At 39.9% G+C, this 17,500-nt stretch overlaps 1 protein-coding gene across 2 annotated transcripts in view; it reads left to right on the forward strand.

The window, feature by feature from the left end:
- Window positions 1-17,500, forward strand: part of epha6 (eph receptor A6) — a 160,862-nt gene that overhangs the window by 516 nt on the left and 142,846 nt on the right. The window contains exon 2 of one of the 2 annotated variants that reach the window (XM_060860667.1): window positions 9,869-9,975. In XM_060860667.1, the coding sequence (XP_060716650.1) occupies window positions 9,897-9,975 (79 nt within the window). In that variant the 5' untranslated portion in view covers window positions 9,869-9,896. Of the gene's footprint in view, window positions 1-9,596; window positions 9,976-17,500 lie in introns of those variants that run through there. The other variant, XM_060860666.1, reaches the window with a different exon arrangement.

A 17,500-nucleotide genomic window follows, 5' to 3' on the forward strand; every position in this document is an offset into this window, starting at 1 on the left:
GATAGAACATACAAACATGCCTCACACACTGAGCTGTAATCTGAGTCAACCATCAGATTAGATTTAAACCCATACATTCATCTTCTACCGCTTATCCGAACTACCTCGGGTCACGGGGAGCCTGTGCCTATCTCAGGCGTCATTGGGCATCAAGACAGGATACACCCTGGACGGAGTGCCAACCCATCACAGGGCACACACACACACTCTCATTCACTCACACAATCACACACTACGGACAATTTTCCAGAGACGCCAATCAACCTATCATGTATGTCTTTGGACCGGGGAGGAAACCGGAGTACCCAGAGGAAACCCCTGAGGCACGGGGAGAACATGCAAACTCCACACACACAAGGTGGAGGCGGGACTCGAACTCCCAACCCTGGAGGTGTGAGGTGAACGTGTTAACCACTAAGCCACCGTGCCCCCTAAACCCATACAAAGAAAAGTAAATTTTCATAAAGGAAGTTAGAGACCTTTTTTAACCCAAAGAACTTTGGTGACTTGAAAAAGGGAAAATATTTCACATTATTGTGGAAGTGAGAAGAGTCTGCAAGCAAAAGTGAAAATGATTTGATGTTCAACACAATGCAGATGAATTTTATTTAAAACATCAATCCATCCATCAATCCATCCAACTATCCATCCATCCAACATCTATCCATCCAACTATCCATCTATCCATCTTTCAATCTATCCATCTATACATCCATCCATTCTCTTTTGTGCTTATGGTCACAGAGAACCTGGAATCTAAGGACTTGGGGCATAAGGCAGTGGACACCCTGGATGGACATTACAGACAGCGCGTGTCTTTTGACTGGGGAAGAACCTGAAGAACAGGGAGAACATGCAAACTAAATACACAGGTTATAGACAGGGATAAATTTCACAACTCTGATGGTGCAAGATAACTGTCACAATCCCCTTTAATTACAACATGATTCAACTTATTCAAAATAAAATGCTAACCAACATTAGTGTAAACTTTCAATTCATTTCATACTTGAATGCATTTCAAGTAAAACTCACATAGATTTGTAATTGAAATAAGTATAAATAACATGTGAAAACTTTACTAGCCAGACTGTTTTTTTTTTCTTTTGTTAGTTTGTTTTGTTTTTTTAATGGGCAAAAATCTAACATACAAACCTTCATGCACTTAGCTAAACATTGAAGGAAACGCTTCAGATCTCTGTCCATGGTGCTGATCTGTGGCGCTCTCCAACACGCTGAAGAACGTCCATCATTACAAGTCTAAACCGAACTGATTCTAGGATTATTTACTCACTGGGGGTCTTTACATGACGATATCCATCATGTCACATTTGAACTCAGTGTTCATCGGCACTATATACTTATAGATTAATATTGACACAACAACTTGGGCATATTATTATTAATACATTTATTATTCATAGGTCAGAGGTGTTGTTTTATTACATGGAGACTTTCTTGTGCCGGTGATATGGTCTGATGTGCACTGTGTGATTCTGAATGTAAAGATATTGCACTGAAACTGAAAGGAAGTTGGGGTGAGATGAGGGATGTGTTGAAGACAGTAGATAATATTTAGTTCATTAAATCATCCCACATGATAGAAGCTTTTTAGACTATTTAAATAATACAATAGAACTGACTGACGTATTTCGCTGCTTTTTTGTAACCACTGAATGCCGAATTGTCCTGTTTAAAATGATTTTCATTGATGCCTAATAATGAAGTGTATGCTTAATCATGTGCAGAATAAACCACTAATCTATTTCCATTACTTTCCTACAATTGACTGGATTCAATATTTAAACCGTGAATACCTATAAGTAAAAAAGTAACATTTAGCCACATTAGTGACATAGAGATGCCCAACAAGCTGAGAGAAAAATACTAAAACATTAAAATTTCTAAACACCCATTACGCCTCCATGGATTCGAGGTCGCCAAAGCGTATGCAAGCTTCCTCCTCCTACTCTCACGAGGCGCCAGATTAAAGTTCACAGGCCATTAGTCGCAGAGGGGGTCGCACGCATCCCCATGCCAGCAAATCTACTTTGTGTCAGGATTGCTTTGTCCCACTGCGTCGGCTTATCTCCAGGACGAGTGCGCACAATTACTTTTTAACGATTTCACGCCGCTTCATTAGGGGAGAAGACGCGCATGTGGAGGCAGACTTAGAAAAGGTAATCAGATGTAATTACACTCACAATGGGGCCCACAGTATACAGCAGCTCCTACAGGGCCTGAGACCAACACAGTTTGGTGATTTCACCTGCTCAAATGCAAGCTGGTTCCAATCATTAGTAAATGACCCAGACTTAGTGTGTGTGTGATTGAGCTGGAAACAAATACCAAACTTATCTTACCTCAGTGTAGAGAAATGGACATAGAGAAGCTGTTGTGTGGGTCTGTCAGAACATAAGAATTACAGTATGACCAAGTGCACAAAGAATTTATTGTAGCAAAGTGCAAAGAAACTAATGCAAATTTTATCCAAAAACAAAAACTAGATTCATTCATTCATCTTCTTCCGCTTATCCGAACTACCTCGGGTCACGGGGAGCCTGTGCCTATCTCAGGCGTCATCGGGCATCGAGGCAGGATACACCCTGGACAGAGTGCCAACCCATCGCAGGGCACACACACACTCATTCACTCACGCAATCACACACTACGGACAATTTTCCAGAGATGCCAATCAATTGTGTGTGTGGAGATTGCATGTTCTCCCCGTGCCTCGGGGGTTTCCTCCGGGTACTCCGGTTTCCTCCCCCGGTCCAAAGACATGCATGGCAGGCTGATTGGCATCTCTGGAAAATTGTTTGTAGTGTGTGAGTGTGTGAGTGAATGAGTGTGTGTGTGTGTGCCCTGCGATGGGTTGGCACTCCGTCCAGGGTGTATCCTGCCTTGATGCCCAATGACGCCTGAGATAGGCACAGGCTCCCCGTGACCCGAGGTAGTTCAGATAAGCGGTAGAAGATGAATGAATGAATGAATCTAAACTATCCAATTTTAAGATAAATTAATAAAGGTGGAAGCTTTGGTGCATCAAGTCACATTGCCGCTTTGTAGCTTCTGAGCATTTTTCTGATCTACCCACATCCTCCGGTTTCTTTCACTGTCTAAAAACTTGAGAGAGGATGGACTGGGTTCGAAAACTTGCCTGTAGGTGTGTGCCTGGATAAACTGGTGGTAGATTATACATCCAGGGTAGATTATACTTCCTGGATAGAAATGGACCTTAACACTTTTTGGGATAATGTGGTCACAGAATGAATAAATGAATGAAAACCAAACAGATCCCCAGTTAGTGCAGCCTGCAATGCATTGTGTTGTCTTTATATATAAAAAAAAATCCCAGGACAAACATCAAATGACAAACATGCTTTCTATCATTTTAAAATTTGGATATCAAAATGTATTTTTTTTTTATATTAATAAAAGAAAGAAGTCTCCGCATAATGGAGACCAGCCTTAATGGAGGCACACAGCAAAGAGGGACGAAAGGCTTTGATCATTTGTCTGTGGATGAAAACAGTGGCAGGATATAAGAGGCAGGCAGTACAAGCACATTATCAGCTACTGACGCTGACAGCTTCATAGACGATTGATCCTTGAGTAAAGTGAAAGCCAGATAGAGTTCTTTGAACACTCTGTTTTGTTTTTGGTTTTTTTTTTTTAATTATTCATTATTTCAAATGTACTTTAGAGTTTGATAGCTATGACTTCCATTAAAGTATAAAAAAAACATAAATTATGGCTTTTTAAATATTTTTTAAGTGGGCCGTGTTGTCGTAGACACGGACGTAAATGTGCCCAGGCCACGCTTAAGAAATTTTTTTTGCCGCCAATGTTTTCTTGTCAGTTATTCTGAGAATACAGATTTTTTTTTTCCCAATGCATATTTTTACGAGTTTGCAAGCTGTCCTTTGGCTGGTCATCTTTACTGATTCTGTGCTGAAAGAAAATGTCATATAAATTGTGTCTTTTCTGGCACTGCGAAATCACAAGCATTAAATTAACACCTGCCGTATATGTCATAGCCTGTCACTACACCGTGTACACTGGAGGCAGTTTATCAGTGAATGTTAATATCACTTGTTTCATTGTGCATAAATAACACAATGCTGAGGTGGACTGTAGTAATTCATATCCTGTACTATAAACATTAAAAAAAAAATGTTGCATACACATGGCCAGTCTGAAGAGACATCAGGTTACTGTGGATGGTATCGAATGGAAACCATGACGATTGCTTTGGAACGAAATGCATACAAACCGTCTCCATTTTTAGAACTTTTTAGACAAAATAGACTTTATGTTACTAGTCTAGATTAGAATGAATTTCAAAATGAATTACACAATCACACTTGATTTTTTGTCCATATAGTGCACGGTTATAGAAGGGAAGTTATATATAATCACACTCTCCGGTCACCAACATGAAGACGACTTCCTTTTGGAAACTCGAGGTTACTTCCTCACGTCGTCTCGGTGAGTTTTTGCTTCCCACCGTCACCTCTGGATTACTCATTAAAAAATACATTTATACATTCAAAATATATATCTTGAATTTATATACAAGGGGGCACGGTGGCCTCACACCTCCAGGGTTGGGGGATCAATTCCCGCCACCACCTTGTGTGTGTGGAGTTTGCATGTTCTCCCCGTGCCTCGGGGGTTTCCTCCGGGTACTCTGGTTTCCTCCCCCGGTCCAAAGACATGCATGGTAGGTTGATTGGCATCTCTGGAAAATTGTCCGTAGTGTGTGAGTGTGTGAGTGAATGAGAGTGTGTGTGTGCCCTGAGATAGGCACAGGCTCCCCGTGACCCGAGGTAGTTCGGATAAGCGGTAGAAAATGAGTGAGTGAGTGAATGAATGAATGAATGAATGAATGAATGAATGAATGAATGAATGAATTTATATACAGTGTTTTTTGTAAAGCTGCATTGTGACAGTATCCATTGTTAAAAGAGATATACAAATAAAATTGAATTGAATTGAACTGAAAATAATTAGCAACTGGATAGTCGGTCATTTTATATCTTATTTGGAAAGTTAGGAATAATTTTAAATGTAGTGAGATGTGAGATGAGTCGTTATTAATTATCTTGGGAAACCGCTTAAAAAGAATAAAACCCTTAGTTATTAAATAATAACATAAATAAGAATAAAAAAATTGTAGGTTTTATTGTTTTATCAATGTTGCCAAAGTAGTGTGTTTAATATTGTGGAACGTTTGTGAAACAAGTTTTATCAATTACGTTAAAGCATCCATAAGCAGTCAGGTTTTATTCTTTACTTAATGGATGGCTGGAATTCATCCTTCATCTCCAATCTTTGAAATGCTTTTTAGAAATGGAACTTGGCTTGAAAGTGTTTTGAAATGCTGATCCAGGTAAATCCAATCTCAACGCTGGTGAAGGAGCCAAAAGACTAAGTGAGCTGATGAAAGAACCAATGGAACCACAGCCTGGGGGTAGCTGGGGGTAAGTGCATGCTTTTTTTTTCCTGGCTGTATGATTTAGGGAGTTAACATTTCCAAATCATTAGAGAACAAATGAGTAACGTGAAACAATGGGGAAAAAAAAAAAAAAGAAAGTACCCAATAACAATCAGCACTTTTTAATGATGATGCCTGCACAAAACTGTGATATGAGACCAGTACACAGACCAGTCCCTGGTGCTATTCACATGAAATTTGCAAACAGATGAGATGATGATGAATTGAAAAATAAAAATATATGCAGAATATTTTTTTATTCTCCCTTGCTATGTCCGTTTAGCTCCCTGCATATCCAATGTCCTCTAATGCAGACGCATTACAGCTGCTTAGCCAGCATAACCCGATTCAAGAAACGGCACAGACTGGAAGCCGGCTTCTGCATTAAAGACTTGCTTTCCTTCAAAACTCCCGGCTTTCAGTCAATCGATAAATTACATGCGGCAGATCTGGCATGCATGATAGCATCAAATGACCTTTCAAACGTCCGCATATAAATATGCTGTCCTGCATGCAGTAGTCTAAGTGTGAAAGTGTTGACTTGTTTGTGTGGGTAGTGGTATTTTCATACCCAGAGATCATTAGATGGCATTTAGGGAAGCTATATTGGGCATAACCATCTGTATTATGGACTTTCTCAAGGACAGTCAGGTATGTGCCAAGTTTGACTGTACACCAGTAAGGTTAGTGTTTGTTTCCTGCAAACTTGGTGATAGTAGAATAGCAAACGAACAGACGTTTGAAAGTAAGGAACTAATGCAAGGCAAATGATGGAAGCAACTCCTGAATAAATAAATCTTTCACAGCCTGAACAGATGAAGCCTCTAGCATTTACCAGATTGAAAGGACAAACAGGATGCATGCCAGACTTTACTCATCTCATTCGCACAAAGCTTTCTCACATTGACGAGCTTTACCTATCAAGTACACATCCAAAAATATCCTCACATTCACACAAAAATGCCTTGTCGCTATTTTATCTTTCATAAAGTACTCTATTATCAGGGTTCAAACGAATGCTACAAATAATACCATAGCAATTTGCCTTTCTACCACTAATTTTGATTGTTTTTTCTCTTTTTTTTTTTTTAGTGTTTTTATTTCTTAAAAATTACTTTCTCCTTTGCTAAAAAGGTTTGGAAATTGCCATCCCTTTCCAGAACCCATTCCCCCTTGTTAAACCACCTTCCTACTTTTTAGATTAGATTAGATTAGATTAGATTCAACTTTATTGTCATTACACATGTACAAGTACAAGGCAATGAAATGCAGTTTAGGTCTAACCGGAGTGCAATATCAGCAAGTGCAGGGTATACAGTGTTTACAACAGTTAAATAAGTTAAATAAAGTGGTAATATGGAAGTGATTTACAGATGTGTGTGTACTATAAACATAATATACAGATTTACTGAAATTTACAGAAGGATATGTGCAGTAACAACATATATGGCTAACAAAATATATGGCTCAGTCGTCTTCGAATGATTATCACGTTATACTTCTTATGATGTAAGTAAACTAAATGCTATGACTTACTATTTTTGGTGAAAGATGACTGAAGTTGTAAATCAGTAAGTTTTAGTTGAAATTATGGGAACACACAAAATAGCCAATTGAACAAACAATAATTAGGCTAGCATAGCTAGCTAGTTAGCAAATATATGATCCTAACAAATATTTGTCATATGTTTGTACATGCTCAGAAGCATCATCTGAGGATTTATTATCAGACTTTTTGCTCTCACTCACTCATTTTCTACTGCTTATCCGAACTACCTCGAGCCTGTGCCTATCTCAGGTGTCATCGGGCACACACACACTCTCATTCACTCACGCAATCACACACTACGGACAATTTTCCAGAGATGCCAATCAACCTACCATGCATGTCTTTGGACCGGGGGAGGAAACCAGAGTACCCGGAGGAAACCCCCGAGCCACGGGGAGAACATGCAAACTCCACACACACAAGGCGGAGGCGGGAATCGAACCCCCAACCCTGGTGTGAGGCGAACGTGCTAACCACTACAGACATTTTGCTATGAAAGCAAATTTACTTATATAGAGATTTTTTTTTTTTTTTTTTTTTTTTTGGTTTTTTTAAAACCAAAATAGCTTAGATTACTGTGACTACTGGGACACCTGGTTGTGAATGCGATGCTAGTTAGCTTTCAGATATTAATGTTGTTGACAGTTGTGTAATAGTGTGTATTTAACTGTTTAATCTATTAAACAAAAGACACAAATTGTTTCTTACCTGGAAAACCTGGTACTAGAATGATACCTGAGCATAACAGCTGTTATCCGTCTGATTAATATAATTGTGTGTCGTACTGCGGTCAACATTTAGCCAGTCTACCAACAAACTGATTAAAAATAAGAGTTGGGACAGCTCTTATGTACAGTGAGTAGCATTGTCCCCTAACAGCTCCAGGGTTCTGGGTTGCTTTCTGTTCATAGTTTCCATGTGTTACACGGAAATCCTTCCGCTGTCATTCTAGTAAAAACATGCTAAAAACATACAGGTAGAGTGATTTGCTATGCTAATTTGCACCTAGGTGAGAATGACTGTGCGGACTGAAACAGACTGGTGTTTCAACCCAGTGTCCTTACCTCATGCCCAGTGTTGCCAGAATTGGTTCCAGATTGACTGGGACTCAGGCCAATACTTTACTCCTTGACAGAAATTTGCAAAAGATACAGTATATAAAGGGTGACACAAAAGTCTCACACATACACTCTGTATGCATGTATGCAAAATGTCTTCCAAAATGTTTTATATGTTTATATATTTATTCTATAAATCTATTTTTAGATAGCCTTTGAGAAGCACATATAAGTACATATTAAAATTATTCTCGCAGATGGATCGGAAAGTTGTTGCAAGGCTGCGATAGAAACATGCCAAGCACATCACACAGGACACTGTTACCAAACTTATTAACAATCTGATGACCATCTGATAAGTGGAAGTCGACAAACATCCAGTAACAAATGAACAACCAACATGGTGCTTGGGACAGCTTGTGTATATATATGATTGTATAAGATATGTATAATTGATTATATATATATATATATATAATATATATATATATATATATATATATATATATATATATATATATATATATATATATATATATATATATATATATATATATATCTCCACTGGTAACATAAAAGTTAGAATGTATATATTATGAATGGTTATAAGCAGACATATGTAATTGTGTTTTTTGTTGTAATGATACATCAATTGATGCTAAGCTATATCTATATCTATAAGCTATATATTTTAAACTATATCTAAAAAATATATGTGTATTTTTACAGAATTAAAGAAGTGTATTTTTGCAGAATGGTGGATTTGTTTGTTTGTTTGTTTGTTTGTTTGTTTGTTTGGGGGTGAGAGAATAGTAAACCTGCCATCCACCAATCGTCCACCTCCAATAAAATTTCAATAAAATAAATATTCTCCAATAAAATTCGCCTCAGTGTTCGTATGAATTCACTACTCAGTCATGACAGTCGTGTTGTGCGTGTTTCAGTTCGAGTCCCTCTTTTTTTATTGACTAGAAAACCAGCTAATGAGAAGGCACCACACCTGAGGGGACAGTGTTTTCCGCATTAGCAGAACCTGCTTTCAGCACCATGGAGAGAAGCTCATTCACTCGTTCGCGCGCCTCAGCTTACTCGCGTGAGCGCGCGGACACCCTCTAGTGCCGGAGACCCGCGCGCGCGCCGCGGTAAAAGGGGTGAAAAAGAGGATCCGTGCACAAACAGTGCTTTTAATTCTACTTCTACTTCCTCGTCCTCGATTGTGAAGACTGAACGACGGTATTCGAGCCGTGCCACAGTGCACTCGACGCCTGGAACAGAGCACCGACGTCCCCGACGTCTGCTTTCGCGGAGAGTTTTGGCGCCAAAAAAAAAAAAAAAAAAACCCTCGCGCACCCTCAAGACGTCTAGGATGTGCGCGTGAGGTAAAAAACAACAACAAAAAAAAAAAAGGCGGGATCTTGACAGGACTCTGACAGAAAGAGACACGCGCGCGCGCGCACACCACATACACACTGTGGCGATGTCCTGAGGATCTCCTTTATATCTATATCTATATATCTGTCTATATACACATTTAAAAAGAAGAAAAAGAAGCAGAAGAAGAAGAAGAAGAAGAAGAAGAAGAAGACGTTAAAGAGTCTGATTCCTTGGATAAAATCCATACAGGACAAGTTTATCTTTCATGTACCGAGCTATGGATTGGTGTTTGAGCCGCTTAGCTGCGGTCCATCGGCGATTTCTAACGATTTAAAGTAGTTTAAGGATTTTATAACCACGATTGGTAATCTGTTTCTTTCCACACAGGATCCTGGCTGTACTGGATACTTAAAAAATGACTTTTCAACTAAGAATTTACCTCAGTTTTGCGTTAATGGGACTAACGTTAACGGAGCCCGAGCATCCCAACCAAGGTGCGTTACCTTCCAGTCCAGTGATGGTATTGTATATATCTTGTATATATATATATAAGATTATATGTTATTCCTTCTTTGCTACACATATATCTCATACTACAGTATATTATTTATTATTATGTAATACTGCATACTCGAAATCTACACGCTGGAAGAATATCTTCATGTTATATCATGAGTTTATGCTGTATAAATCCACAGGGAAGTGTTGCCTCATAACATCAAACTGTTTGGATGAAGCAGATATGGAAGGCTTCTAGTTCAGCCAGTACATGTAATAAAGAACGTGTGTGTGTGTGTGTGTGTGTGTGTGTGAGAGAGAAAGAAAGAGAGAGAGAGAGAGAGAAAACTGTACTTTTCCTTGTTGCTGGGGTGGTACGGATCTTTCGAGGGAGTTTTACCCTCGTTGAACTCCAAGACCTCTTTGGTACTGTGAAAGCATCACGTGCACCTTCCAAGCCTATAAGATGCTAAAATCACAGCTCGATTGATGGTACTACCGGTGCAACAATGAGACGTACAGTGAGGAGGCTTTATTTCTGAAAGCGTATCATGAGAACCGGGAAAAGATGACGCTCTAACATGCCAGTCATGAACAGTGTACGGTTTGTTTCTTCAGCATTCCAACATCGCAAGCGTACACAAGTTATTCTGTAAAATCAGTCGTACTGTACGAGGTACACACGAATGTTTCAACTCATTGGAAAAGAACGAAATATTTGTGCAAGATCGTACTTGTATTTTACGAATCAAAGATACACATAAGACTAAATCTAAATATGAAGGAATTCACCAAATTATGCTAGGATGTGTTTATTTTAGTATCAGAGCTAGTCTGAAATTTGGGAGCTTTTATCGGATCGGCTCGGACTGTTTAAAATAAATCCGTTATCATATTTTACGCAATGAGCCTTTGTAACCTGCGGCAGATTTTAGCCTAGACTTTATCTGAAAGACATCATCACGTCTCAGAAGTCTTGCATAATTTGCAGACTTGCAGAAATTCCGCTTGGTTGCTGAATCCACTCAGATTTCCATATCAACGTAAAAATAGGTCGACCGCAACTTTGCACTCAATGACTACTTTTCCGATCCGTACGGTCTGTCTAGGCATTAAGAGTTTCGAATTTCCTTCCCTGTTGATGCTTATAGATTTCTTTCTCAAACCGCAGACAGATAGTAAAGTTGCCACTGTGTCCTCCAGTTTGTTGTGAACATATTGATCAGACGTTATCTGTAGCCACGGTGTATGATAATGCGCACCACAGATTCATCAGGGTTGAAAAAATAAATAAATAAATAAATAAACATTTCAAGGTCATTATTTTCTGTTCACAGAAAACACTCTAGGGAAAATAAAATGAATTGAAAATCCTTCCCACGTGTAAAAGCTACACGTAACCAATTTAAGGCTGACTCATTCCGACTAACATTAAGTTAACACCTACTGTAGATAAAACTCGGAAGAGCAGGGGAGCAACACACATCAGTTCAGGCCAGTTATGTTTGTGTGTGTGTGTGTGTGTGTGTGTGTGTGTGTTTGATGCGGAGAGATTAAAGACAGAGAGCGGAACAGAATTTGTGTAGGATGTACTACAGACAGTGCTGATTAAAATCCACCTCAGTCCTAAAATACAACACAATGCCCAATTGTTTTCGTTTCTAAGCCGTCCCTTATCCACCATTCAGAGGGCAGTCTCAAAAAAAAAAGACTTTTTCATTATCTAGTTTCTTTAAAGAATGGTGATGAGGATGTTTATATGCAAGTTAGATAGATTGAAAAAAAAAAAAAACGTTTTTTTCTTAACATAGGGTCATCGAAGACATTCATCCGCCCCACGACTACACACCTACATGCTCTTGTCCAGCACAGCATGGCGTCGATTATAATTGGCTCCAGCAGGGACGAGAAGCAAACATACTCATGTTACAACACAGGAACAAAACTTTGTTATGATGCAGCAGCCGTGAAACATCATTTCCTCTGCCATTAGCTGCAGTGGGGTCACATTCAACGGAAAAAAAAAAAAGTTGTTGCTGTATATCAAGCTTGAGATAAAAATAGCTAGACATAGATCGCTTTGTTAGCGTTTAGAAAACCGGTCGTACGTTATAGTCTTGGGAATTGTATTAATAATAATCAGGAGGTTGAAGTATCAGGTCAGTGGTCAGTGTGCAGAAAATGGTTAGGAATGGAATTAATTAAAAGGATGTGCGTTTTTCACTGGAGTGAGGTTTTGCCCTTCAGCCTCTGAATTGGTAAATCAATGCAAACTTTAAACGAGTGACGTGTGAATAATAATCAGCCAGACACCTCATTCAGCACTAAAACATCATTTCTACTATTGTTAGTTTTAGTATTGTTAGGTTTTAGTCTTTTTTTTTTCTCTTTAGGTTTCTTTTATTTATTTATTTTTTCCCGCAATATATGATATGATGTCACAAACATTTTGCAGAGTGATTTGTAGACTGTGATATAAATTGCACCGAACCTTGTATAAAGATTTATATACAACTTGACCTAAAAGTTTAAAGTTGTATTTTATGTACAATACAACTGATCTATTAGATTTAATAATGCATGTTAAAAAATGATCACGTAAATTAACCGATGTTTCCTCTGAGACGTGCGAAGCTAACCGGCTGCAGATATGTCACAGATCGTGGCCTAATGGTTAGAGAGTCTGACTCCTAACCCTAAGGTTGTGGGTTCGAGTCTCGGGCCGGCCACGACTGAGGTGCCCTTGAGCAAGGCGCCGAACCCCCCAACTGCTCCCCGGGCACCGCAGCATAAATGGCTGCCCACTGCTCCGGGTGTGTGTTCACGGTGTGTGTGTGCACTTTGGATGGGTTAAATGCAGAGAACAAATTCTGAGTATGGGCCACCGTACTTAGCCGTATGTCACGTCACGTCACTTCACTTCACTACACATCTGGTAGAAATGGCCATCTGCCCTCTTCTGCATAGACGAGTGCAAAGTCGTGCGTGATTAGCTAGTGATTGACAAGAACCCAGAGAGCACATCCTTAAAATTGAGCTTTTTTGACCTTTCGGACACGGATAGCTTTGACATCGTCAGGATTCACATCATTAGTGATCGCATGACGCAGATATGAATGCTTTATGTCACACCACTGTAACTACTTTTATAGCACTGATCAACTCCATTATAAAGAGCAAGCAGCTGAGTGAAGGTGGAAAAATATTCTTCTTTCTTTTGGTCATGAAACTGAATTGATGTGATGTTTCACTCCACCAGCGCTTCAGTTCTCACATTCAGTCTGAGCAGCTATGCTTTGGGACTAAGCTAGGATCAGGCCTTAACCTTTTTTACTTAAATCCTAGCCTTAAATTTTTTTTGAAAAGTTTAATAGGGCGATTGACTCTCTGAATCCTTCTAATCAGTCCCACGCACTGTAGAGTTTGGAGTGGCGATTGGAGTGGCGTAGCACTCTCGAGCATGGTCATTTCCATCCTCTTCCTCACACATTAATCGGGCCTCCACGCAACTGCTTGTCACCAGCAGCATTGAAAGCGGATGAAAGCCCGGCTAATCCACTTTGAGACAGAACGGCACCAATAAGAGTGCATAAATGATGCCGGCTAGGCCTGTATCGGTCCAGCCGTGGGAGGATGATGAGACGGAGATGCATAGAGAGCAAGTATTATAGAAATGTATAGATAGAGTGAGGCAAATATAGAGACAGCGCCGAGAAGATGGATGGAGAGACTGAAAAAGAGAGACGCAAGGGGAAAGGAAACAATTTAGAGTCAGACAGAGGGAAAGAAAGATAGAGAAAGAGGCTTGTCAGAAAGTCGGAGGCAGTGAGAATAAAGAGAGAAGAGGAACAAAGAGTCTTCATATGCCAAAATATCTCTTATTAATTTTGAACGTTCATACACTATACGCGTAGATGGAGAAAACTGTGACTAGGGTTAAAAGAGCTAGGCTATAAGAGTCGGAGTGTAAGGGATTGTTACGACAACCCAAAAATTCTCCAATACCCAACAACAAAACTTTAAATCTTCTAGAAGTAGTGCCAGAATTCATTGTTTTTTTTTCATTCATTTCTTTTTTAATTAGCTTCATGTATAGGGGCCATTTATTCTTGGCCAAATCCTTACCAAAAGAACCTTCTGATATCAAGTTCTAATTTCATGCATTACACACATGATCACTCACTCACTCACTCACTCACTCACTCACTCACTCATTCATTTTCTACCGCTTATCCGAACTACCTCGGGTCACGGGGAGCCTGTGCCTATCTCAGGCGTCATCGGGCATCAAGGCAGGATACACCCTGGACGGAGTGCCAACCCATCACAGGGCACACACACACACTCTCATTCACTCACGCACTCACACACTACGGACAATTTTCCAGAGATGCCAATCAACCTACCATGCATGTCTTTGGACCGGGGGAGGAAACCGGAGTACCCGGAGGAAACCCTGAGGCACGGGGAGAACATGCAAACTCCACACACACAAGGCGGAGGCGGGAATCGAACCCCCAACCCTGGAGGTGTGAGGCAAACGTGCTAACCACTAAGCTAACGTGCCCCCTATACATGATCACCTTTGTGTTAAAAGTTAGCGGAAACGTCACTTAAGACGTACTGTAGCCACATGCGTTAAGACTGGTGAATACTTGCAGGACCAGATATTATTATATCAGGGTGTTATCAGTCATGATCGCAGTTGTTCCCTACATAAAGTATGTCAGTGTTTAGAATTGGAAAATGTCAAATCTGATCTGATATCACTTCAGCATATCGCCGTGGTGCCTCAGTTCATCTCTTATTCTTACAACACAGCATCGAGTAAATGTTAAATAAGGCAAACCTTGAATAACGTGTTGTACCGCTGTTAGGAATAAGTGCGCTAGCTCAAGAAACAACAGCTTTATTGACTTTTTATTGAGTATTAAGGACACAAGAAGCACACGCTCCCACACGGAGCGATTATAGGATGATGTACTCGAATACTCTTTCACTCAGTAGCAGAATACTGAAGCTGTTGAATATAATACATTACATTAAAATGTACATCGCTAGTCTAAGTGTATGCCTGATAAGATCTAATTAGGTTCCTTTCTTTGTTAAGGGTTTGAGCTCATTAGTGAATTCAGCTGTTATTGTTCAGGGCTGAAATGAATACCTGTAGAAACTGCAGCTCTCAGTGGACTGAGATGATTACTCGGGTAGGAGCTGACGCAACGTACTATATTTTTCTCCATCACTCCTACAGCTGCCAGTTGGCAGCACATGCCTGCATTTGTCAGGAACATTTGAGATAAGGCAGCGCAAAACACCCTGTTCTGTTCTTCCTCCTCCATTCCGGCGACTAATTTGTCTTCATGATATACACTTCATCTCCATCCTTCATACGCTCCCCTCGTGCCCCCAGCAACCCACTTAATTCTTTTGCTCTTGTGTAGCCACATAACTTTCAGTAAAGAGCGCCATAAACAATGGCACTGGCCTTTAGTGGAGAGCAGTTAAAGCTTAGCACTGTGTTTGTGGCTCCTATCATTGCTGCATGAAGCACTCATATTGATTTCAGCAACACACACAGGAGTCGAATCTCTGGGGCTTCCACTTTATACCTCCAACACTTCAATAGCTCTTCAAAGAGAGAGTTAGAGGTTTTGTAGTGCTTTGTACTGCCAGCTGCTTTGTGTGTGTGTGTGTGTGTGTGTGTGTGTGTGGTTGTGTTCTAATCCAAGGTCACCACTTTGGTTAACCAGTAATAACTTGAAACATACTGGTCAAACCATTATTTATTTATTTATTTGTTTATTGATTTATTTATTAATTTTCTTTATTTTTATTTATTTATTTATAATTTTTTACTAGGCTTTAACATTTTTTAAATGCATGGCTTGCGATGGTACGGTGTATAGAATTTTACAGAAAACATTAGCCTTTTTTGATCATCCAGTATTCCAATCAATTACCCGAACGTCTTTCTCACTTGAGCACACACTCCGGCGTCCCTATTGTAACGGGAATCAATTTGAAAATCACACCTTGACATTTCCGAGCATCCCTTGTGCCGTGATCTGAGCGTTAACCCTCGGTGCTGCTCGTTCTTGCTTCGAAACCGACTTCACAGAGGAAGATTACCGATGCACGGCACACTGACATTATTGTATCAATTTGCACTGACTGTTTAACAAAAGAGCCACGATTCATTCTCTTCCTGATGTGATCATAGCTAGGCGCTAATGTAATGTAAAGGCTAATCAGAACCACGAGAACCCTCTAGTGGTCATTATCATTGCATTTCAACTTTTTTTTTTTTCCAAGTTGACGTCACAGTCACATTAATAAGCGTGGATCGTTCCATAATGATAATTAAGCTGATAATAAGGTTTCACTGGATTTTCAGCAGAACTAGAAATCACATGGTTTAAAGACGTAGATCGTAGACTGTTGATCGCTACTCTATTGGATTAAGGGCTCTTGAATAACTGGGATAGTCTCTTGAATGGAAGGCAACATAGTTATGTCCAGGATCGTTATTATTACAGCTGATTTATTTGAGATCCTTCATACTCATTTGTGAATTCAGATCTTGTCATGGACTTCCATGACTCTCATTGCTATGAAGGCTATGCAGCCTGGAGCTTAATGCTTTCAGTATGCTCTCAGTGATCCTCTTGAAATACCACTATGAAACATGTAAAAAAGAAAAGGCAAACTCTGCTAAACGAACATCGGTTTGGACTTTAAGGGCTTACCCTGGAGCCCATGTTTGGGGGAGGAGGCGATGCGGTGTTGTCTGCAGGGGATTGACTGGTATCTGGACCACCATATAAACTGGCCCAAAATGAACTGGCCATATAAACTGGCCATACGATATCTAGTGTCATTTGTTCACTCTGCATATGAGCGATTTATTAGTAATAGATCTTAACAACGCTTCATGCTACACCAAGCCAGGCTGTGACTACTGAGAGCTAAAACATTCTAGTACTGTTATTATAGTGTCACGGTTTAACTGTACGATTGGACAATTTACTCAGCATTGGTGTAATTTAATATAGTTGTATATAGTATAATATAGTATACCTGGAGCTCACTGCTGCTGCTTCTAGTATATTGATAAATTTAACAAACGTGATGCACAGAAGACGAAACTCTTCAACTTTGCTGACTGGAACGAAACAGAACAATCTGTTTTTAATGGATAGATGGATGGATGGATAGATGGATGGATAAATGGATGGATGGATAGATGGATGGATGGATGGATGGATGATTAGATGGATGGATGGATGGATAGATGGATGGATAAATGGATGGATGGATGGATGGATGGATAGATGGATGGATAGCTGGCTGGATCAGATGGCTGGCTGGCTGGCTGCCTGGATCAGATGGATGGATGGATGGATGGATGGATGGATGGATGGATAGCTGGCTGGCTGGCTGGCTGGATCAGATGGATGGATGGATGGATGGATGGATGGATGGATGGATGGATAGCTGGCTGGCTGGCTGGATCAGATG

Source organism: Tachysurus vachellii, chromosome 24, assembly GCF_030014155.1.
Source record: "Tachysurus vachellii isolate PV-2020 chromosome 24, HZAU_Pvac_v1, whole genome shotgun sequence".
Taxonomy (NCBI): Eukaryota; Metazoa; Chordata; class Actinopteri; order Siluriformes; family Bagridae; genus Tachysurus; species Tachysurus vachellii.